At 49.7% G+C, this 25,585-nt stretch overlaps 1 protein-coding gene across 1 annotated transcript; it reads right to left on the bottom strand.

Annotated features, from left to right (window-relative positions):
- Window positions 1-864: 864 nt before the first annotated feature.
- Window positions 865-25,585, bottom strand: Slc15a4 (solute carrier family 15 member 4). Its single transcript, XM_036172220.1, has 8 exons — window positions 25,003-25,585; window positions 16,643-16,932; window positions 12,608-12,776; window positions 12,159-12,236; window positions 11,723-11,891; window positions 7,051-7,206; window positions 5,781-5,939; window positions 865-1,923 (listed from the first exon to the last, which is right to left on the bottom strand). The coding sequence occupies exons 1-8, from the start codon at window positions 25,555-25,557 to the stop codon at window positions 1,775-1,777; spliced, it is 1,725 nt and encodes a 574-aa protein (XP_036028113.1). The 5' UTR covers window positions 25,558-25,585; the 3' UTR covers window positions 865-1,774.

Below are 25,585 nucleotides of genomic sequence, written 5' to 3'. Positions count from 1 at the left end.
TATGGAGACATAGTACAGATACAGAGACTCCCATCACTGGCTGCTGCCTCTCTCCAGTTAGAGGTACCACTCACTGAGTGTCTTGGCATCAGCCTCCTTATGGTCTCATCAGAATGATGGGTGTTCTTACCACTCAGCAAGTGACAGAGGTTAAAACAAAACCCCAGGAGCTTCAAGACAGATCACACGGGCCCTTTTCAGACCCTTTTCACCACACCCAGGTCCCTTGCCAAGCTGCCATTCCTGTCTCACAGAGGGTGCTTCCTGGGTGGTCACAGGGCTGGGGAAGCCATAGGTATCCGTGTCCAAAGCACACAAAGGGAAGGCAGAGTTCTCTCTCTGTGACCTCCTTTCATGTAAATACAAAAGATCCTGCGAAGGAAACCTACTTTACAAAAAGTTACATGCTTTACTTGGGGTCAAGGGTTGCATCCGTTCCACAGTGGTGTGTAGAGGCCACTAGTGAAAACTGGTTCTTCAGTCGTGTCCATGGGTCTCAGGCTTGGTGGCAAAGTGCCTTCACCTGTTGAGCAAGTCACCAGCACCCAGCTTCTCCTAAGATGTAGGCCTACATTGTGACAGAGGTGAAGACATCAGCACCCAGCTTCTCCTAAGATGTAGGCTGAGCTCTGCAGAACTACCTCTCCCTTTGAAGCAAGGACGAGGGGCACAGTGGATGTTCTCATCCCAAAGCCTTTCCACCTGGTGTGTGAGAGGCAGAAATGTACTTGAATACAGTGGTTCTAGGGCTCGGCCAAGGGAATCAAAGGCTGAGCTGGCAGCAGCTCCTGCGATGAAATGAAACCTGTAGGGGGTGCCAAACTGAAACGGAATACAGAGAAATCACCCAGGAAGCTCTTGAGGTCATGTTTGAGAAGCTTTTATAAAATTATACAAAACAGCAACACACAGAACAAACCCCAGGTATGTCAGTAACAATACAAAGGTAACCTGTCCAACAGACCCCAGACTTTCCCACTCACCCATGCCTCCAGCCTTACTCTACAGAGTCAGGTTCTAGAAGATCTGCCTGATGTGATTTCAGTCTCCTGTCAGCTGCTGTCTGGTTTCATCGAGGACACAGTGTCCTCAGGTGTCACTGATGCATGTACTTAAAAAAGCAGATCAGTAGTTCGAGAACTAAGCCCTGCTGACCACAGTGTCACACATCTGAAATCTCAGCACTCAGGTGGCAGACAGGAGGTGACCCCAAGTCTGAAGCCAGCCTAGTCTAATAAAGAAACTTCCCTTACCTCACCAACAAAACCTCCTCTCAGGTGAGTCTACACTACTGACCCCAAGGCCTTGGCATCAGCAAGACTGTGACAAAAAAGAGGCTATGAATGGAGCTAGTGCTGCTCCTAGGGACTCCACCCCTTGATGGAAGTGCTTGCTAGTCTTCAAGGAGATGCTATGAGGAAGAAGTAACAGTGTTTGTAAGGATTAAGGATACCAGCGGCAGAACAGTGGCTGCCCAGGACTCTAAAAGAGGAAGCATGGCTGGCTCAGGACGAGCAGAGCCCTTCAGTGAGAGAAGCCACATTCTCAGCCCCACGCTTCTTCCCTGGCAGGCCCAGTGCACAGGAGACAATCACAGTAAGGCACTCACCACACTCATCTGGGCAGAGGGAAGGGAAGCCAGTCCAGACAACATGCAAGTTCAGAAGTTGTGACACCAACACTCCCTCAATGGGCCTGCTGGCAGTGCCCTGGCGGTTAGCAGGCACCGAGGCCTTACAGTCTGCAGAACCTGTGAGCATGCTGGCTGGCTGCATCAGGTCCTTGTGTTGGCCGGCCCCGCATCCGCCCTGGCCCGCTGGCGGTCGTACTTCACCGAGACGATGAGGAAGAGCAGCAGCGTGGCTCCCTGGATGGCAGCCAGCAGGAAGAAGTAGTAATGCAGGCGGCAACTGTTGATGTTCCCTAGGAGCGAGCAGATGCCTCCTGGTGAGTGCACTCCATGCACAGGGCACCTTCTCACTGGGCCACCCGAGAGCACTCTGCACTAGCCACCTCCTTCCTAGGGGTTCTTCCATTCCAGAGAAAGGAAGGAGGGGAGGTAGCTGTCCTGGCCCCAGCTCTGACACTGGGAAGATCCCCCATAGGGCTGAGGAAGGCTTGTAAAGCCTCTCAGAGAAGGTGTATGGCGGTAACTTGTATTCTGTCTCCTCCAGACAGACAATCCAAAGAGAGACGCTTCCTGTGCCTCTGCTCCTGACTGCATCTGTCCTGACTGTGTCTATCACGGCACTCACTTCTGCCCCTCTGAGGTGCTCTCCCGTCCCTCCACTTAAAGTCACTGTCTACATTCAGCAGAGTGACGCTTCTGAGGATGGACTGAGCCCATACCCCATTTCTCTCACCAAGTGCTGCAGAGCACAGCATGGTCATAGGCTGTAGGCCTTCCCACGTGACAGGCAGCATGAGGACATACCCTCCCACTAGAGCAAGACAGATGCTTTTTCAGGGCTTAGCCTCTTCCAAGTCTCACACACTACACTACCTAGGCAGCCTTGACTGCTGTCATGGACACACCTTGGTCTCACTGTAAAAGCAATGTCACAGCTTTTACAGCACCCAAATGGCAAAGCGGGAGGATGGTGCAGATCAGGACCACAGACCACGAGCTCAACAACCAGGCTGGAAGGTACCGGCCTATGGTTTCCACTGTGACTACCTGTGAGGACTCAGGCTTGGGTGAGGCGGTGCCAGCCCCAGTGCTGCCCACCTGGCACCACTGCTTCTGTAAACCACTGTTCTCAAGACCCACTGAAAAGATCCCAGCACCACCAGGACCAAGCATGGAGCCAGGACCAAACCACATGACAGAGAGGCAGGATGACGGCCTGGTTCCTGTCCCCATGAGCCACAAGTATCATTCATGTCACCGGGGGCTGCAAGAAGCACAACCAACTAGGTAAGTTGTCCCACAGAAGGGCACTGGCACACAGCTAATGCTGTGGCTGGAGTTGCTGCACTTTCTGACACTTCAAAAGCACGTTGTAGGCCGGGCGGTGGTGGTGGTGGTGGTGGTGGCGTACGCCTTTAATCCCAGGATGCCGGAGGCAGAGGCAGGCGGATCTCTGTGAGTTTGAGGCCAGCCTGGACTACAGAGCGAGTTTCAGGAAAGGCGCAAAGCTACATAGAGAAACCCTGGCTCAAAAAAAAAAAAAAAAGCATCTTCTAGTGTTTATTCAGAAGGTGAGACTTCCTCCTCCTGATATCTTTTTATGTTGGGTTATTCTATACACCATTTTACTACCTGAGTAAATGCTCATTAGCATCTAATGTCTATCAAGCAACATGAGCATGTACAACACATATGCTCTCACAGGAAACCCAGATATGTGCAAGATACTAATCCATATGGAAGGACAAAGGCCCTACCTAAGTCTGCCCAAACCCTAAGCCTCACAGACCAAAGATTGATTCAGTCAGTAAATGGCAAACTGCGTGCTCCCTCATGGTCAGTCACACACTCATCCTCCAGAACCTGTCTCCTCTGCGGCTACAAGGGATGGGTACCTGATGCAACTTGATGCAAAAATTACATGTACCAATGATGTAATTTTACGTGCAGTGTTGGAGCTGGAAGGACAAGTGGACAGTGTGGTTATGTCCACACTGCCAGCCCCAGAGAAGAAAGCATAGCAGAGTTTACCAGGCCCAGAAACTTTGGGAATGTGCAGAGAATTCAAACATGTACCCACCACCCAAGCAGCAGCTGTCCTGGGCTATCACAGACAGAAGAGCACATGAGGGGTGAAAGCAAAGTTGTGTTTCATCAGACTCCAGGTTCCCAGAGAAAGAAATGAGAGTGCATTTTGTCTCCAGAAGGCCTGAACAGCAATGCCCACCAAAGCTCCTTCATAAAGCCAACACTGGAGACAGCAACATCCGTCAGGGCAGAATAGACAACACAATCCTTGTGAGGGAGTGGCACTCGGGGGAACCAGGAGCCTCGCGGAACATGAGATACTCGGGGCTGATTCTTTGGGAACAGAATGTGTCCTGTGCAGGGTCAGATGGTCAGCAGACATGCCAGGGTTCTGAGCTGGCCAGCACCGGGCTGCAGGAGTCTCCTTCCCACTTTCAGTGGTGAGACAGTGTCTATAGGGGCTAGAGTAAGAGACCCAGTGCAACCGAAGCCTGAGGAGTCCTGAAACCTCCCAAGGACTCCTAGCCCACCAGGGACATGACACAAGCTCTGGTCACCACCTCTTCTAGAATGCCGACATAGGACAGAGGAGGGTGAGGGAATGGTCCAGTGGCTGTGCATCTGGTGGGAGAAGGGCGTGCTGACCTGGAGCTACCACCCTCTTCTGCAGGATGCACTCTTCTGGAGAGACCCACTCCACTGATCTCTCTCCAGGTTACACCAGGGCCTTTGCACGGCACTGACCCCATTCCCTAGTAAAAAGTGAGAGGCTGCTGGGCACTGCTAAGCGCTTCCTTGAACATTGCAATCAAAAGGAACTCTCCGAGGCCTAGGTGCAGCCTATTAGAAACCACTAAATTAGTAAGTAAAGTAGGGAGAAGTGGACTGGGAGAGGGAATAACCACAAGCAGTCGACTGCTCACAGAGAATGAATGGGTCTAAAGAACTAGAGCCTCAGCCAAGTGAGGTAGCTCACCTCTACTCCAGAACTTGGGAGGCAGAGCCAGCATGACTGCAGGCGAGGAGGTGGTCAGAGTTGGTGCAGTGTCGCTTGGGGGGCCAGGAGGAGTCCGTGTGAGGCTGCACTGTTTCCTCCACCCCAGCCATTTGGACACTATGTCACACTGTCTCCTCAGGAGGAAGGACACTCCTGCACTTTAAGGCCACCCCGGGTTAGAGTGAGACCCTGTCTAAAAGGACCGTGGACTGGCAGGATGCTTAGCAAGTAATGACACTTGCCACGCAAGCCCGATGGTCTGAGCTTGATCCTCAGATCGCTCAGGGGAAGGAGACAAATGACTCCTCCCTGTGTGCACCACGGCAGCCACCTGCCTGTAACATGTGCACACGTAACAGTAAATGTTCTCAATTAAACAGTAACTAGAATCCTGGTCTCTGGTGACTATTTGGGAAAGTCTGCACCATGCAGGCTGACTCCATAGCACCCAGAACCAATGAGCCAGGGCTGTCACCCTTGCAGGGGGATGAGAGCAAGGGCAAGCCCTGAACCAACTGACCTCACATAGCTAGAGTCAGTTATAGGCATCCAGGGGAGGGGGTTTCAGCCTTCTGGGCAATACTCCAGGACTTCCAAGGAATCTAACTTAAGGCTCTGAGAACCATACACTTTCTAGAGAAAAATTCCTGACTTTCCCAAAGTTATGCAATAAAAGTAAGTGCTACCAAGCAGGGCAAATGCTCAGTGTGGTCATCTGCACAGGGAACACGCACTTGTTTAAAAGGCAAAGGATGCTGTATCTCCTGGGTCACCACAGCACTGCAGAGCTGCCCAGAAAAACATCCAGCAGTGGCAGACTGACAGAGAACAATGTTCACTGACAATGCCCCTAGCTGTCCTTCTAGCATCTGAAAACCTAAACAGCCAGGAACCAAAACTTATGAGCAGGTTGACACAGGAGCTGCCATGTGGTCTCACTACCTCACCCAGTTCTCCAGATAGTGCTGAGCTGGATATACCAGCTGCTAACAATGCAGTGCTACTCATTGCAGACTTCAAGAACAGGGTTTGGGCTAATGGCCTCTTGGGACAAACTGGATTCTTCCTACATCCTGCAGCAGCAGCAAGCACCTTGCTACCCCGTCTCAGACATCAGAATCTTACCAAAGTCTGTATGGCTGCTCATCCACCCAATGGCCTTGAGAGAGACCAGGGCTAACAGTCCTGAGCCCACAAAGGACCCAATGCCAGAGAAGAAGAAGAAGAGTCCCATGATGGCGCTCTGCATGGACTTGGGAGCAGCTGAGTACGCAAACTCCAAACCTAGAGAAAAGGAAAAGGAGGCGACACTGAGAAGACCACCTTGGTCACCATGAGGAGGCACCCTGAGCCAGCTTCCCAGTATACACAGACTCCACTGAGGTCTGAGTACTCTCAGGAGGACTGTCTCCTGGTTGGAGAAGTCAGAGCTAGGTGCTGGTGACTCATACTCATGACGGCTCTTAAAACACATCAAGGAAGAGGAGTATTCTCACTTACGATCTTAAGACGCTGTTACAATATGGACAGATGTTGTCTCATACCTGAAATCCTAGCATGCAACAGGCTGCAGGAGGATTGCTGTAAGTTTGAAGCCAGTGGGGCTGCAGCATTAGAGCTTTTCTCAAAAAGTCAAGAGTTTAGGGGCTGGAGATGGCTCAGTGGCTAAGAGCACTGGCTGCTCTTGCAGAGGACAGATTTTCTGCTCCCAGCACCCACATGGAGGCTCACAACCATCTGTGACCCCAGTTCCAGGGGATCTGATGCCTTTTTCTGGCCTCCATGGGCACTAGAAGCATGTGGTATACATACATGTATGCAGGCAACACACTCATACACATAAAATAAATCTTAAAAAGTCAAGACTTGAGTATGTGGGGTTTTTTTTTTGGGGGGGGGTCCTCTCTATACTGACCCTGCTTCACAATCAACATATCAGAATAGGGTCAAGCACCTCTAAACAGATTCCCAGTGACCAGGCAGAGCAAAGTCACAGAATCCCTGCCGAGACTGAGCATCAGCAGCTCCTCTCTTCCCACTGCTTCACAGCTGATCTGCCTAATGCCTGTCCCTGCAATCTCACTAGTGACAGAGAGGCCCATGAAAACAAGCCCCGTAAGTCTGCACCAGCAGCACAGCTGTGCTCTCCATTGAGTTTGGGGGGACACAGATCCAGAGGAAGCCTCCCACTGCCACCTCCCCCTCCTTCCTATGGCACACACAGGGCAGGTCATGGAAATACCTTAGGGAATACCTGTTTTGCACAAGAAAGGGCAGCCTCAGCCTGAGGACTATTTACTGACTCATGCTCTAATCCCACAAGTACCACAGCCCTGCTCAGACACTGCAGGGTATGATACAGATAGGCCCAGACGGCACAAGCATTCAGTCTCACCTGCTATACTTGCAAATATCTCACTGATGCCAATGAGCACATACTGTGGGATCTGCCACCAGATGGGCAAGTCAGCAGCATGGTACACCACACCGCCAATGGTCTGGTTGATGGTCTTCTCCTTCACCAGGTCCAGCCTTTTACTCTCCAGGATTCCTGGAATTGAGAAGCAGGTTAGTGGAGCACTAATGCTGCCATTCAGCTAAGTCCGCAGTATACTGCAGGCATTTATCAACAATTCTGATGGGTGACCACAACAGTTTCCTAGGCAAGTCAGTCATGTCATCTACCTCTTCCTCACAGGGGATTTTACAGATACTATGTTTAGTTTAACCCTCAAGTGTCTGGACTACTCGTTCTGTTCATCTTTTTAAACTGGAAAGATGCATGAGCATCTGATGTTGCCAATGGTCACTGGGGAGGCAGAGCTACTTCCTACATTGCAGAGCCACTGGGAAGTTACCCATGATCCTATAAGCAACCCAAGTCCCCTAAAGACACCACCACAAGCACAGAAACAAAACAAAACAAACAAAAAAAAAAGCTAAATTAACCAATGTGCAGTCCTTCAAATAAATAGGCCCAATTGTCTAGGCAGAACTCAAAAGCTTGCCCAGGTCCAAGAACATAAAACAGACGGTGGGCAGAACCAAATGAAGTACCACACATTAGGTGTGTCCTCCAGGAGGAGGACAGCACCGCAGGAAGATGGAAAGGAAGACCTGGAAACTACCATTGGGAACCTTAACAAGTAGATGCTACTAAGGACTGTGCCATGGTAGTCCCCGCCCCCAAGTCCCCAACACAGGACTGATGGTCTCCCTCAACTCTACAAAATGAACCATCACTAACAAAAGCACAAACCTCAGTACCAATGTGGAAGGCTGAAAAGGCCCAAGGGACTTTCAGTTCAAATGGAAATCAAATGGGCCAGTGAGACATGACCATGGGCGAAGGCGCTGGCTGCCGCCAAGCCAGATGACCTGAGTTTGATCCCCACAGCCCACATGGTGGAAAGGGAGAACTCATTTAGGCAAGTTGACCACTGATCTCCACACATGTACTGTGGCCTGCACACCTCTACCCCAACATGCACACAAAATAACAATTTTAAAGTAATAAAAAGTAAAAACAAAACAAAAAACTACAGTAAACATAGTTAACAAAGTATATAGCTGTTACAACAGGCAAATTCTCCGCATTATTATTTTTTCACCATATAAACAAGAAGGAGGGGCTGGGAAGATGGCTCCACAGTTAGGAGCACTTGCTGCTCCTGCAGAGACTAGAGCTCTGTCTCCAGAACCCATGAGACAGAGCTCATAATCATTGGTCACCCAGCTCCAGGGATCCACTTCCACTGCCCTCCTCTAGCCTCGGCAGGCACTGCATGCACATGGATGAACACACACACACACACATATACACACACACACACGAACACACACACACTTAAAAATAAGGGGCTGGAGAGGTAGCTCAGTGATCAAAAAGCATTTACTCATCCTGCGGAGGACCCAACATCGGCTCCCAGAGCCCACATCAGGAAGCTCATCATTACCTGTCAATCCAACTCTAGGGATCTAACACTTCTGGCTTCCACGGGTAGCTGCACTCATGTTTACACACACATAAATGAAATCTTTCAAACAAATCTTAAGGCCAGCAGTGGTGGCGCACACCTTTAATCCCAGCCCTTGGGGGAGGCAGAGACCGGTAGATCTCAGAGTTTTGAGGCCAGCCTGGTCTACAAAGAGAGTTCCAGGATGGCTATGGTTACACAGAGAATCCCTGTCTCCAGAAACCAAAAACAAGCAAACAAAAAACTTAAGAAAACATCTAGACTAGTGAAAGAAGTTAATATGAGTAGGGGGAAAAAACTGTCAAACTTAAGTCACCAAAGAAAGGGAACCCGAGGTCACAATTACTTGCTGCCAACACATGTACAATGAAGCTCAGTTTGGGACGTGACCACTGCCACTAACTGTAAACAAATAGCAGCTACCCCAACAGTGGCTCTTTGGGCCACCCTAGGCAGAGCCAGGCACCGACTAACCCAGAAGAAATTTCCAGTAATTTCACCCAACTGTTCAGCCAAAGCAGCATAAACACACACACACAGGGGGAGGGGGCATCATTTGAAATAGTCCACCAGAACCCACAGGATTTTGAAAAATCCCATACAAGTCACCAAAATATGCAGGGCAGTTAGGGACAAACTTAACATACACATACAGGATAAAAATGAAGAAAATGTAAGTAACTACAAGACACCATAAGTAAAAGAAAACAGAAAAAATGACTTCAATCTGTTCCACACTAGAAAACTGTACCCACAGGAACAGAGATGGTAGGAAGTTAGAGCGGGAACTTAAGCATCAGTAACGAGATACAGAATAGTGACGAACTGTATTTTAACCCTTCAGAGAAAGAGAGGAAGGAGGACATAATATATAGCTGGTGTGATAGTCACACTTGTAGGCCCAGCATTCAAGGGTAAGTCAGGAGGATATCACTCCCAGGTAAGTCTGGACTACACAACAACTTGTTTCAAAAACACAAATATTTTTAAGGAGAAATGTTGCCAATTCTAACTGGTCTTAATAAAAACCGAAACATCAGAGAAGCAGAGCAAGCCACAGCCACCACCTCTTACCTCACCAACTCCTCAGCCTGCCAGAGCCTCTGCAAGAGAGCAAATTCCTGTCTCCTCCCACCTTATATTCCTCTCTCTGCCCAGCCATATCATTTCCTGTCTCAACCTTCCTAGTGCTGGGATTAAAGATGTGTTATCCTAAGTACTGGAATGAAGGTGTGTGCCACCACTGCCTGGCTGTTTCTCTTTTAGACTGGATTAATCTCATGTAGCCCAGTGTGGCCTTGAACTCACAGAAGTCCAGACGGATCTCTGCCTCTGCCTCCTGGGTGCTAGGATTAAAACTGTGTGTCAACAAGGCCTGACCTCTATGGCTAACTCTGTGGCTGGCTCTGTCCTCTGATCTTCAGGCAAGCTTTATTTCTTAGATTACAAGTATCACCACAGGAAAAAGTGAAACCTAATATAGGAAACTCCTTTCCCTTAAGCCACCTTGGAAACAAGCCCATGGCTTACCCAATTTGCACCTGAGGGCCTTTAGAGCCAGTTGCCACTGACAGGCACAGTGTAAGTGGAGTTGTGTCCTGTGTGGGAAGTACAAGGTGAAGTCTTAGGTTTCTACTCAGCCTGTGGCTACTCCTCAGTCCACTGCCCTAGAACTGGGGCAGCCTGAGTTCAGCAGCAAAGGCTGTCTCCACTGAGCTGGCTGGGCTGTGCCCCTCAACTCGTGACAGGATAGCTCCCTTCTATGATCTTGCCACACAGCAAGGACAGTTTGAGAAGATAGCTTCACACTATGTGGGCTCAATAGACAGGTCAGGAGGCTGCCTGGATGCAGCAAGTGCTGGACTCTATGAAACATACTTTCCTGGTACTTGTAAAAGACCTTAGAAGGGACGGAGCCTGCAGCAGAAATCTCAAAACACTGGCCTACACCTGTTTCCTGCACAGATCTACCCAGAGACCACAGGACAGCCCCCATAGCTTTGAGGGCAACCATCTAGAGCCTCAGCCATGAATGAAACTGAAAGAAAAGAGGCTGTATAGAAGAAACCCATCACAGAGCTCTAGGAGAAAATGCCTCTGCAAACAAGGAAGGAAACAACCCCACCCACTCATCCCTGGCACTTAGCTGGCACAACTGCAGGACGCAGGGCCCGCCCGCACCCAGGAAGAGAACCTGAGAACAAAGCCAAGCCACAGGCAGATGAGGCAGATGGATAGATACTCCTTCTAGCCCAGGACTCTGGAAGACAGCCCTGTGTCCCCAGTTCATGTGCTATGCATATATCCCTGCAGACTTAGAAAGCAATGTGTCACTCCGACAAACCTCACTTTAATTATGTGTTTGATCAACAGAACTCAGTAGTTCTCTAAAGGGCCCACATCTGGAAGATGGACTGATTTCTTTAAGTCCATGAAGCACCGTATCAGCAGCGTGTGTTCTGCTGTGATGACAGAGGCACTTTTTTAAATCTGCTCCCTTCAGCAGAGCTCAGCATCACGTTCCTCAGAGCACAACTATGTGGAAAACCTTTCTGTTTGCCTGCCGCTGTACTGTTCCTACAGCTCAACGTCTTCAATTATTAATGAAGGCAGAACACTCACACTGAAAAGGTGACCAGACCCCAGCCACAGCTGCAAACAGAAACAATGATGGGAACAGAGTGTCTTAGGGCACTGTCCCTTGTTGAAGTGTGGTGCAGGACCTGAGGAACTGGCTCCTCAGCTGTTGAGACCTCTGTTGGGAGCTTTCCAGGAGCCTTGAACAATCCCACAAAACCTTTTTCTTGATGCTGGGACACCTGCAGGCTCCAACACCTGTGAGATTTGGAGACTTCACAGAATCTCTTCATGCCCACTGTCAGCCTGCAGCCTGGGCAGCAGCACAGGGCAAGTCTACTCAGCCCTACAAGATGAAGGTCTGTCCTCAAATGACACATGTCTAGAGAACATCAGAAGATGAAGAATCACCAGCTGCCCAGTGTCTTCAGCACAATACACTAGCAGCTGCATACTGCAGAAGCGAGGCTGGGAAAAGGGGGGGGAAAGAGGCCTAGAGAGATGGTGGCTCACCCGCAGCAAAGGCAGAGCACATGACGAAGAACATCCCCACAGCAATCCTCTTCAGGGAGGATGGGAGCAGGCCATGTCTCCTGAGCACTGGGTCCACTAGCTTGTCCTTCAGTGGGATGAGGAGGAGGATGAGGACCGCATCGAACATGGTGAGCCAGGCTGCAGGCAGCTGCACAGAGCATGGCATTAGCTGTTAAGTACAGCAGCTCCCCAACCACCCACACATGACCTCCAGGAAACTTCAACTAGAAACAATGACTCCCAGTGGGTGTGTCCTGAGCTGGGGGAGGGGCTCAATCCGACAGTACTAGTGTTTAATGGCTCTGGTCCACCCCATCTCAGCAGGCTGTAACCAACAGGAACTAGTTCTAGAGGCAGTGTCCCAGCTACCTGTTCCAACTGCGGAAAGGAAGTCATGTCCCTCCACGTCTCTTACCGTGTGATGGGTGGTGGTGATGCTTGAGATTTCTGGAATCTTCAGATGAAGACTCTGTAAAACATACGTGGTCTGCATCTGGATAAAGCAAGCAGATGGTACAGGTAAGCCAGCAGAGCCTCTCCAAGCCCATGCGCACGCACACGCGCGCGCGCGTGTGGGGACGGACACACACACACACCACACACCCTCCCTCCTCTAGCTGAAGAGGTGTGGTACCACCACTCAGAATCAGACATGTCAATTACTGGGTCACTGTAGAGTCTCTTGAGAAGGGCTGCCAGGCAACCAAATAAGCTGGAGGATCCAGAAAACCAGACACACCCCACTCTCAGCTGCTGCATGGGGAAGGTTTTCCAATACCAAGCAGCCAATCTGAGTCCATGACTGGAAACTGTGGCGACTGGTGGCTCACCCCGAGCCCTGCACTGCAGCCCCACAGCACTCACTTGGAAGTACACTGTCCAGTAAGGAATCAGAGCCAAGAACACGGGCACGATCTTGACCAGGGCTTTCACGTCTTCCACTTTGTCCTCTGTGAACGGCCCTCCACGCGACATCTTACATGAATCAAACAGACTGTGTTTAGAAGATTGCTGAAAGACTCCAAGGCCTTCACTTTGGGAAACAAAATGAAGGAATTAGTTCACTTCCACCCCCAGGGACAATGCTTGGTAACTAATCACTTCTGGGGTGGGAAAGCGGCTCTCTGCACTGCCCTGCTTTACGGCCTTCTGTGACTAACTGCAGACTGCATGCACAGCTCCTGTGGCTGACTACAGGGCCTGTGACTACAGGGACAGGGCAGTGGTGTCTACTGCATCTCAACCTCAGGCAGCTCCACAGGGCTGCAATGTGGCCTGGACTTCTAGCCAGCTGACAGCAAGCCCTGTTCCTTGTGACTATCACACGAGCAGACACCAGACACGGGCAGGGACCAGAGTGCCCTGATGCAGAGAAAGCAACATCTCCCTCTGGGTTGAAGGGGCAGTGTAAAGAAAAGAACCACAATAGGCGCTATAGCAGGGCAATGGGGAACAGGGCAATCACTCATTCACCTTCATCACAAGCTTTCGATACAAGGCTCTTTCTGGCCCATTTCGAAGAGGAAGTTAGGACACAGATAAGACAAGAGCTGGGTCAAGATCCTAATGCCTCAGAGTTGGGGTCAGGACTGGAGTGAGGCCTTCTTGGCTTACAGGTAAATGCCTGGCACCCACACTTGATTCATAACTGTGGTTGCATTCCAGAATACAATGAATGCCCTTGCCTCTCTGTCTGCAGTTTTTACAAAATGAGTGAGCCCCACCCCCCCCTCCCCGATAGCAACAGGGTCTTTCCCAGCTACACAATACCAATATGGACTGCAGGAAACTGTGCACTGCTGACCAAAACCAACAGGAGACATTCAACCCCACTGAGAGTCTCCCAATCCCAGACACTGGAATAGCAGCTGTCTGCACTGGAGTTTATGATCCCTATTTCACTAAATTGTCATGTTTAATTTTTTTTCTTCTTTTAGATGTGTGGCCTGCCTGTATGTATGTTTTGTCTTTGGAGACAGGGGCTCACTATGGACCATCCTGGCCTTCCTGGAACTTGCTATGGAGACCCAGCTGGCCTCAAACTCAGAGATTTGCCAGTCCCTGCTATAATTAAAAGCATGTGCCAACACACCCAGCTTGCGTGCATACATGTAAAGTGTACTGTGCTTAGGCCTGGTGCCCTCAGTCTAGAGGAGGGCAGTGGATCCCCAGGGACTGGAGTTGTGGAAGACCATGGGTGGTGGGAACCACACCCAGATCCTTGACAAAAGTCAGCGAGTGCTCCTAACTGCTGAGCTGTCTCTCCAGCCCCTTATTTTACCCTACAAAGCTAATGTTCTTAATCAGTATATTCCAAGTTGGGGAAGATCAATAAACTAAAAACCATAACTTAATTTTAGCCAAATTCTGATGAAATAAATACCTACTCTCTGCTCAGTACCACAGGGACACTTGCTTCGTATCTATAGAAGTGATTCTCCTGCCTTAACTCCTTCAAATTCCTATTTCTCTCCAGTCTCCATGTACCTGATACAGGCACTACCTGTATTAGTGATGAGCACATCCCACTAATGATGTCTCTGAAACATATCGATGAACCAAACACTCTTGGCACCAGGCTCGCACAGGTCACTCAGTGTTGTGTATCATTAAAATATTTGAAAGCTGATGAACCAGGGTGTGTCTAAAGCAGTGGTTCTCAACCTGTGGGTCAAAACTCCCTTGAAGGTTGAAGAACCTTTTCACACAAGTCTCATATCAGATATCTGGCATATCAGATATTTACATTATGATTCATAAGAGTAGAAAAATTACAGTTTTTGAATGAAGCAGCAATGAAAATCATTGTATGGCTGGGTCACCACAACGTGAAGAGCTGGTCTAAAGCCTCCCAATCACCAAGGGAGGTGTCACATGTGTCACCCAGCACTAGGGAGGCTGAGGGAAGAGCATCACTTCTACAGATACGAAGCAAGTACAAAGCCAGCCTGGACTACGTGAGATCCTGTCTCAGAAAGAAAGAAGCTCTTAGTGCTCTATGCTGTGACATAGAGAGCCTGCTGCTCCTCCCTGAGGATGTGACTCAGTTTCCTTGCACCTGTGTGTCCAGGCTCTGGCAGGCTAGGTGCACAGTGTGTCACCCTTGAACTTGTCACGAACCACACCAAGACACTAAACAAGCCCCTGGGCCAGCTCTAGTATTATGTGATGACATGATGGTGTGAACTCAGCCTGTCCGGTCTAAAATCAGCACCACATCTCCCTCCAAACACATCAACCCAGACTACACACAGGGACAGGGCAGGTCAAACCCATGGGAAACAGGTGTGTGGCACTTCCTGGGCTCTTCACTCCCACTGTAGGCACCCCGACAGCAGAGTGAAGGGCCCCATCAGGAGTAGGCTGCTGAGAGCCTTGCACACTTCTCTGTACTGAGGCCATACAACAATCCTAAGAGCTGACCAGCTCCCCTGGGCAAACATTCAAGTCAGGCACTGTAATGTCTCTGAACCACCAGGGCTCACATTAAGTTCACACAACTTAGCTGACTTCCAACCCTTTCTGCTTAGTTTTGCCCCAAAGACTTCCAAAGCTGAAGCTCAGAGGAAGCCAAGCTGCTCAGTTTCACCCTTCCAGTGCATCGTGTGTACCGAAACCCCAAAGGTCCTGGAGTAATGCTAGACCCTGGCTGAAAGGTTCTCATCAGGACATTCTGCAAAAGGCTGTGTCCCATGTCCTATCAGTCTCGATCAGAAACAGCTCAAGTCTGCAATACTGCTTCTGTCTGGCTAAAGGAAGGCCCTAGCAAACTCCAGGGTCTACTGGAACTGGGTGACCTCCTCTAGCTTTCCAAGTTCCTCAGTGCTAGTCCCCCTCTGAAAGCTGCCAGAGCCACAGCAGGTTCACAAGGGAGGTTGGGACAGTCAGATTTCACACAAGGGACTCGTGTGCTATCAGCAGAACCACAGGAGTCACTCAGTGTAGCTTCAGGTCTGCCACACAGAGGCTTCTAGTACACCATTAACAGACACAGATAAGCACAGGAGGGGGTACATTAGCCTGCAGAACACTTTCACAACCAGGGCCATCCCACAGGAAGCCCTAAGGGCAAGGAGTCCATCTCTGCTCAGTAATCCCTGGAAACACTTAGGCTCAGCCAATCACTGGGAGGGAGCTGACCACCAAGGTCCAGTAGCTTCCCTGAACCTTGGTTCTCTCTCTGCCTGACTGCCCTGGTGGCTACAGTACAGCAGTCTGTCTTACTTCCCAACCACAGTCAAGGAACCAGTTTATACAGCAGTCTGCAGAAAACAGAGAAACATCTAAGTCCTCTTTAGGCTGATTCTTGGACTTCATTCATCTGCACAGCGCAGAACTATGGTCACCAGCAGCAGCAGAAGGGAGGAGATCTCAGAACACAGCTGTTTCTAAAAGTCCCAGGCTTGGGGCATTCAGCACTGAGGCTTCAGCAAGGCCCATTCATGTAAGGGTAAATGGGTCCCTAAGTGCATCTCAAGCAATGCTTGTGTGCTCCTTCATCAGAGAGTAGCTGCCAGGCCCACGGATGAGGAATGCTATGCTGACCAAAGTGAGAGAAGCAGCTTCCCTTAGAGATAAGTACTTACAACTAACAACATACTCAGCCTACGTACTCATTAATACTTCTGTGTCTAAAGCACATGATGTGTCTGTCTCCATGGTACCCTCTCAGATCCCTACTTTCAAAATCTGCCACTCAGCTGCGAGGCATCCTTACCCACATTGGCAGTGAGGAAGTTGGACAAAAAGTATTGAACTCAGGGTTCTGCTAACTGAACGGCAGGATTTATACCACACACTTTCTGAATGAAACTGACTTGGAGACCAAACACACAAGCTGTACACCCCAAACTTCATCTGGTATTTTATCTACAGGGAGCAAAAAGTCATGTCACTCACCTACTTCTCCGCTGCCCACCTCTCTGGGAGCAGCAGCTGTAGGTCAAAATCCTGAACATGTCAGTGAAGGCGCTGCCATCAGGAGGCTTGGTGATGAAGACACTCTGGCCACAAAGGAAGACCAGGAAAGCGATGGCCACGCAGACAGTGGGAATCAGGTAACCCGTGATAAAGCTTACATTCTGCTGAATATAGGCAATGCCTCCTAATGACAGGATCGCTCCCAAATTAATGCTCCAGTAAAACCAATTGAAAAATCTCCTAGTGGCTTCTGGACCACGATCTTTGACCTAGAGAAGAGAAACGCAGAAGAATATGTAATCCTCTACACTTTTCATTTACTCTCTAAACACAACAAGCTTTAATGTTTTTAATACTTAAATGACCACCCAATCACCCACAGCAGCTACAAGCCCTGCCATCACACCAAGCACCTGATCATCTGCATGTCGAGAGCAGATACAGGGTGCTCAAGTCCCTGATCTCAGCAGACAGTAGAACACAATCCAAATGCTATTTACATAGTCAGCCAGACTCCTTACAAAAGCCATCTTGTACTCAATCACTCCAGAAGCTGGTGGCCTCTCCAAATGCCAGCAAGTCCTAGTGTTCAAAGTAAGCTGACCACCTACCTTGAAGCCAGCAGGAATTACCCTTTAAACAGGTTCCAGAACTACAGCCCAGCCCAGCCCTGCAGAATCATCATCTTGGATGATCAGGAGCCTGCTCGCTACATATGTCCAGGTGACCGCTAAGCACTATTATATGGAGCTCCAGGCCTCACTGAACTTAATACAAGTACTATGGGGCCTGCCAAGCAGCTCTGGCTCCATGCATAGCAAGGCTCAGAGGCAAGACACCACTCCTACTGCATGAGGCCCAAGCATCAGAGTCTTTGATAAACCTGCAACTAAACTATAAGCATAGTAAACAGTTACAACCACAAACTAACTTTAGATTAGAAAGATTATCCAGTGGTGCACACCTGTAATCCCAGTGTTGGAGAGACAGAAGCAGGGGAATCATGAGCTGGAGGCTGGCCTGAGTTACACAAACAATCTCAACACATTCAAGATCAGCCACAAGCTGACTCTCCCCTTCAAATGCAACACCCCCAGGCAAGCCTTCTGCAGATCCCACCTGAGTGGTAGCTGGGCTAAGGCAGGCCCAACCTGGCTTCTTCCATCTGTGCTCTTTACATCTACATAAACACTCTAAGGAATGGCCCAGTCCCAGTCAGCATCTGGACAGTTTCACTTCACAAACTGTCTTGAGCAAACCCACAGCCAAAGACTGACTTGAGCACATACTTCACCAGCTTCATCCTTAATGGATGGAAAGGGTTAAAAATTGGCTCCACAGCACATCTTCTGGCCCACAGAGAAACCTCCTCTGCCTAGTACCAAGCTTTAAACAGGGGCAAAGCTGCCAAGTACAACATGCAGTAAGGCTTCTGCTTGGCACTCAGGTTCCCCACAGAGTATTTAAGATTAAGGTGAGGGTACAAACTATACAGTCGAAACTGAGCATCCCTTGACAATTACTAAACTCCAAATGATAGTTACTGCATTGGCAAGTCCTATGTTTGAATTTAGTCAGATAGTTACAATCATGTCAAACTGAAAAATCCAAGCTGTTGGTTTGATCTGTCCTTTTTTCAGAACTAGGGACTGAACACAGGTCCTTGCACATATTAGATAAATCCTTTACCACTAAGGACCATCTCCAGCACCCAAGTTAACCAACCAACCATAAGCATTTTGTTGTCCTACCCACGTTAGTTCTGAACAAAGGTCCCACTTGAAAGGCAGGCATCACTGCAACAGTTTACATTCAATTTCTTACAGCGGAGGCACAATGCCTTTAACTGCTACCCAACAGTGGTCATCAATGTCCATGACATAGTGGAGGCAGGCCAGAAGAAAGAAAAAGCATGAGCAGAGAAATAGTGAAAATACACACATACATACTTTTTATTTTGTTTTTCGAGACAGGGTTTCTCTGTGTAGCCCTGGCTGTCCTCAACCTCCAGCCTCTGTGCTCCCCACTCCCACCCAATGCTAGGATTAAAGTGCGCCGCCACCACCTGGCTCTTTATTCTTCATATATATATTACACTTTGTGGGTGTAAACATCCCATATACATGTCATTGTCTTGACAACCCTAAAAGGGAAGAGGCCAGTTTAAACAAAAAACAAAAGCAAAGCACCTCTTTGGAAACGGGATCAGTTGCCCAGCCTGGCCTCAAACTCCTAAGCTTATGTGATCCCCCTGCTTTAACCTCTACAATATCTGGAACTACAGACATGCACCACAATGCCCAGCATGAGACAGGAAACATTAGATACTAACTGAAATGTCCCAAGCCCTTCCCTTATACATCATAGAACCACACACATCTTCCCACATTCATAGAAACAGCTCATCCTCCAAAACAGTAAGGAAATACTTGTTCAATTGGCCAGGCAGAACCCTAACCTTTAGAGTCCTTATGTCCTTTGTAAACTTGGTGGTCAACTGACTTCACTGTTCAAGGTTTCCAGCCACAGCTGCCTCACAAATTGGAGGCCTACTTCCAGGGCCTCAGTAGCCACACGCCATCCATCAGCACACAAACGGAACTGCTGACGACTGAGCTGTCACATGCCCCTCTCTGTCCTTGGCCAAAGGCCACAGCTTCCCCATATACCAGTCGCATGACATCACCACATGCCCTGCCAAGGCTGAGCCAGCTTCCCATATCCCCCCCATGAAAACACTGTAGCCAAATGGACAGGAGAGGCCAGCAGGTCAGAAGGGATTATAGGTTTAAACCAGGGAATGTTATTCGACACACAGGATCTTAACCTCTTCTCACTGGGACAAATACCATCCTGGGTGTCCTAGCTCATGCTTCAGCATAATCCCAGCACTCAGAATCTCCACTGGAGCGAGAATGCCTCAGTCAATACAGTCTGACTCAAAACTAAAGCAAACCACAAAGACAGTACTGTCTGTTCTATCTGCGCAGTAGCTTCTTCCTCTTTCAGCATTTCACATTTTTTTTTCCAAATATTTTTTAGTTTAGGGTCTCAAGTAATCCAGGCTGGGCTCCAACTCCCTATGTAGCTGAGGCTGGCTTCGAACTCCCGATCCTCCTGCCCTGCCTTCCAAGTACTAGAATCATAGACAAGCACCTAGCTCACTGTTTAGAATATCACCAACCGAGAATGCTCTTGACCTTTGACGATTGGTACACACTGGGAAAGGCAAAGGGCAGGAGAATTTTGCTTTAAAATGAACCACCTTTGAGAGTGACTTACAGATCTGCACTCACTTTGAAGTGACCTGGTTCTCCTGCTCACAGCCACAGCCTGGCCCATCTCCCACATGAGAAAGGCACTCTGGCAATGCCAGCCAGAGAAGCAGAAGCACCTTAAAAACAGTGGCACACTCCTCTAACCAGGCAAGACCAGCGAAAGAACTGACCCAAGCAGAAAACATCGGCACACACCCTTCTGGCCATCTGGCTTCTCCTGCAAAGCAGCTGACACGTTAGGAACAAGGGAGGCCTTGAAATTTCCCTCACAGAACAGTCATGAGGCAGCAGAGAGCAAGTGCCTCCTTAAGGATCACAGCTACCTGCTAAGATGTAGCTTACATGCCACAAGATGAACATAAGTGTGGCCCACGGTCTCTTGTATACTCAAGAGATGTAAAGCCACCACTGCCCTGCCTGAAAGCCCGTCTATCTGCTCACTCTGGATGTTCAGCATCCTTCACTTACTGCGGTGCTCCCAACACCCCTGGGAACCTGACCTCTTGCTGTGGGTGAGCAGCATCTTCACAGAAGACAGGCTGCAGAAAGCTTGGCCTTTCATCAGTAGAGGGGCCGCACTTCAACATTTATTTCAAAGTTACAGAAAAGTCGGAAGAAAAAAAAAGTAGGATGTACCCTTCTCTTATTATCTTTAGCTCTATTTTTTTCTGTTAAAACCATAAAATCCTGGGTCAGCACAATGAGATGGCAGGTAAAGGCATTTTCAGCAAGCTTGAAAACCTGAACTCCATTCCCAGAATCTGAAAGACAGGAAAGAACTCACTCTTGGAGGTTGTTCTGACCTCAACACACATACCATTACCAAGAAAACACACACACACACACAAACAATTGGGAGGCAGAGGCAGGTCAATCTCTGTGAGTTCAAGGCCAACCTGGTCTACATAGAGTTCTAGGCCAGCCGGGGCTACACAGACAGACCCTGTCTCAAAAACAAACATGCAAACAAGAGATTGCATCAACACACATCCTACACACCTACACCTACACCTACATCCACACACACCCACCCACCCACCCACACACACACCTTTGGCTGAATCTCCTAAAACAAAAAACAAAAAACAAAAAAAAAAAACAAAAAACCACTCTTCTATGTAACAAAGGCACAAACACACCTAAGACCATCACCCCCACCATCTAATGTGCAGGCCATAGTCAAGTACCCTAAGCACCCAAAACAAGGGCTTTAAGAAAGGCAAAGGGGTGGGGTACACACACCCAAAATCCCAGCATTCAGGAGGCAGAAGCCAGAAGATCATGAGTTTGATGCCAGCCTGGGCTATACATGGAACTCCGGGACAGCCTGGCTACAGAGCAAAAAGGGAGATCGAAAACCAATCCAAACCAAAAATCAGTGGAAGCCTGCCATGGTGGCACACACTCCTCACAGCAGCTAATAGCCTCGGAGGCTAATACAGGTTGGAAAGCCTGTCTGGGCTACTCAGTGAGTTTGAAGACAGCATGGGCTACACAGAAAAACCCCAGGTCAAAGAAATAAAATGGCCAAGGATGGTGGGAAATGGACGACTTGAGCAGAGGCAGCAGTATCAGGAGTTCAAAGTCATCTCCAACTGGTGAATTAGAGGATAGCCTGAGCTACACTGAGACCCTGTCTCAAAAATATAACAAAGTAAAACAAAAACCCACAAACAGAAAACAAAACAAAACCACCAGAAAGCCAATCACTGACCACATCCAAGTGGCTGTCAAGTTTCTCTAGGGTTCTGGCATCCAGAAGGGTCTCTTCCCCAATTACTCTGTGGAAAAGTGCCTATTCTTAGCTACAGTGAAGTGTGCACACTGGGAGCCGCTCACAGGGGCCCTCGCAAGGGCCATTCCACAGGTCTGTTATCAAGTGCTCATCAATGGTCTAGTATCTACTGGAGAACACTGACTCTAAGACACACTGTATCCAATCTGCTCCCTCAGCACTTGCTGAGCAGCTGGGCCCTGACAGACAGACAGTCACGCCATGCACACTACAACCAAAGCTTCTCAAACTGTGTGGTGTGTGTCTGAAACTTGGCAACAGTGACAGGTTTCTGAATGCACAAGGACCAAATATTAATTCAGAATCAAATGGACCCGAGATGTTCCTGGCAGTGCTTGCCCATGGTGCACCCTGTGATTGCCTGTGGCCTTGATTCTGCACAAGTACCACCTGCACTTTACTCCTCACACATGGACACTCCTTATGACTACCACAAATGCTGCCTGACACTCCCTGGCTAGATTAAGGCTACTCCATACTATAGGCTGCACTGTTTCCACTGCACCGAGAACATTTTTCTGTTCTCACAAAAGCATAATGGCTTAATTTTAAACAGCCAAGACTTTGAATATTTCACTACCAGCCACCACACCTCAGCCTTCAAGGATGGAGCTATGGCTTTGGACTGTATCAAGTTGTGTAAACACCCAACTCATTACTCCGCAAAATGGATTTCATCCCTTTTTTTTTGGTTTTTCAAGACATGGTTTCTCCGTGTAATTTTGGTGCCTTTCATGGATCTCGCTCTGTAGACCAGGCTGGCCTCAAACTCAAAGAGATCCACCTGGCTCTGCCTCCGAGTACTGAAATTAAAGGCGTGGGCCACTGCCACCCAGCTGGATTTCATCTTCAATAAATGGTAAGTTACACATGCAGCAAAGAACTGTTTTAAAACAAGTTTATGACTTGGTTGATATGAGTTAATGTTTGATTTGGACATCTATTTTTTTACTCTCAGAGTCACATTTAAGTTCTCAGGTAAAAAGGGGCTGTGAGTGCAAAGTCTAAGGAGCCCTGTGTACACCATGAAGCTCAAGCCATCCCAGCATGGGGATGCACAGTCAGAGGTATGCCTTGCGTGGTATGGCCCAGTTTGTTGCTTACTCTGCTGTGGCTGTGCCAAACACCATAATCAAGGCAATTTGCAGAAGGAAGGGTTTATTTGGGGCTTACAGTTCCAGAGGGAGGAAAGTCCATTATGGCAGCAGACATGCTGGCCAGAGCAGCAGCTCCTGATCTCAAATAAAGTCCACCCTCCAGTAACATACTTCCTCCAGCAAGGTCACACCTAATCCTCCCCAGTCACCATCTAGGGACCACACACCTAACTTGATGAGACTTATGAGGACCATTTCAGGCAAACCATCACACCTAGGCGTAAAGGACAGAGCTAATGTGCTTTTCACCAGTGGAACAGAGGCCATGAGTCTGGGCCTTGAACTGCCCCTGTGTGATGTGCCTTTCAGAATTCCAAAATAGCAACCACTTCTTTTGTTTATATTTTACTTGTATAACCCACAGTCTTGCTCTGTTGCCCATAATAGCCTAGAACGATACAGTCTGAACTGGCCTTAAGCCTGTGGCAATCCTCCTGCCTCAAAATCTTGAGTACTGCAATTACTACTTCTGACACAGTTGAGATGCATCCTCAACGAATTGGCCAACCTAAAAACCATGGGTTTTTTTTGTTTTGTTTTGTTTTGTTTTTTGTTTTTAAAAAAGGCTTCTGAACACGGCCCAGTCCTATATTCATGGTGCTACTCTCTGGGCAAATCATTTCACCTTGGTGACTTAAATTTCAAGCACTCAAGGATCAGTTTAGTGCCAAGACCCAGGGCTCACCTTCCCTGCAGCTCACAAATACCCCTCTAGCGCTACCTACTGCACCCCATCCACAGCTGAGTCCATCCCTTTACTCCAGGCCCCTGTCTCCATGCTAGGCCACACCTGTCCCATCAGACCAGCTGCAGCCTGAGCTGTGCTCCCACCCACCTGCCACACAACCCCCTCTATGGCAGCCACTGGCAATCTTCCTGCAGCTGGACAACCAACGTGTGTTAGGTTGTAGGAGACCTCTAGCCTGTGACTACTCAATCCTCCAAGTCTAGGGGAAGCAGGGGGAATGAGTAAGCAGGAAGGAGCAGGACCTTAAAAAGCTTTATCCAGAGCCTGCACTCAAACCCCACATAAGTTCCACTGCTTACAAAAATACTTGATTTGCATTTGACCACTAGATCCATTCTTAGCCTGTGAGAGCCCTAAAAAGGGGAAGTTGAGCAGATGTGGTACCCAGGCACTAGCAGATCACTTCTGCTCTCCAAAAGCTCTGGCTCTTCCTCCATCTCTTGGTCTTGGTGGTCAGAGCAGCAGCATGATATCGGACTTTCCAAAACTTATTTAAAACAGTGAAGAGAGAAACTAGGGCAACAGGACTTTGTACATGCCCAACCTCCAAATCTCTAATAACTTCAACCTTTTTTCTTGAAAACCACCCTGGCCATCACATCACGAATAACCAACCACCTCACTGGGTGAAGCCCTTCCTACCACCCAGATCACATCTGCTTTTACCGCTTTCTTCTGTCTACTCAAGGGCTACCGCACTAAAAGCAAGTTCCCCCAGAGCAGAGGGTTAATGTGATTTCCCTCCACTCTTTCAGTCCCCTACCAAATGCAAGGGCAAATGTGGATACCGTTTCCCGCGGGAGAGAGAGAGGCTCGCTCTTTATCAGTCGTGAACCGGGTATTCATGGGCTTCCTTCTCACCTGGAGAAGCCTTGCTCTCCCTTCTACCCACTCACACGTTCTGGGGCAGATGGGTTTCCTCCCCACTCTACAAACAAGTCCCCCAGGACAGGTCTCCTTCCTCCCCACCACTCTGAGGGATCAGAGGCAGGTGACTTCTGACGTACGAGAGAGATTCCCTTGCCAGGAAGGCTCCACTCCATAGCCTTCATCTTCCTCTAGATGTGATGTTACACGACGTGCAGGTGAACCGGTTGGGGAGCTTGGTGGACAGCTCCCTGCTTTCCCATCAGTAGTGCAGTCAAGTGGGGGGTGTAGGTTTAGGTATGTGGGGTGGCTCCTTCTTTCCATCAGTGGAGAACCCTGGGGGCACGCGCAAGCACGCCGGCTGCTTGCACGGTCCCCCCGTGTCCTCGGCGGAGCTCACCTACTCCAAAGTCAGGCATAGGTTCAGGTAGGCGAGGTGCACGGCAGGTGCCAAAAAAGCCAAAACAGGGAAGACAGGGGCGGGTGCGGCTCACCTGGTCCGCGCCGAAGGGCGTGATGTTGGCCTTGACCGTGGCCACACCGAGTCCCACGAGCACCAGCCCCGCAAAGGTGGCGGGGGCGCAGCGGCGCGCGGCGACGTCGGGACACACCGCCGTCCCGTTGGGGAAGGGCGCGGAGCAATTGCGGACCAGCTCGGGGCGCGGGTCCCCGCAGAGCGCGGCGCGCGAGCGGGGCGCGGCCAGCAGCGGGAAGGCCAGCATGCCCAGCAAGTAGAGCGCCAGGCTGAGCAGGATGGCGCGCGCCCGGCCGAGCCGCGCGTCGGCCAGCCAGCCCCCGAACGGCGAGCCCAGGTAGGTGAGGCCCATGAAGAGCAGCAGCGCCTGGCTGGCCTGGGCGCCCTCCCAGTTGAACGGCGCGCCATTCAGGAACAGCACCAAGTTGGCCGTGACGCCGTAGAAGGCAGCGCGCTCCAGCAGCTCGGCCAGCAGCACCGCCCCGCACGCTGCGCGCCGCCCCGCAAACGCCCCGGCCGCCGCCGCCGCCGCCCCCCGCCGCGAACCGAGCAGCGGCGCCCGCTCTCCCTCCATGGCTAGTAGCTCCCTGAAGGCCCGGGTG

The sequence above is a fragment of the Onychomys torridus genome, chromosome 22, assembly GCF_903995425.1.
Source record: "Onychomys torridus chromosome 22, mOncTor1.1, whole genome shotgun sequence".
Lineage (NCBI taxonomy): Eukaryota > Metazoa > Chordata > Mammalia > Rodentia > Cricetidae > Onychomys > Onychomys torridus.
This window is presented reverse-complemented; position numbering and strand designations above follow the sequence as displayed.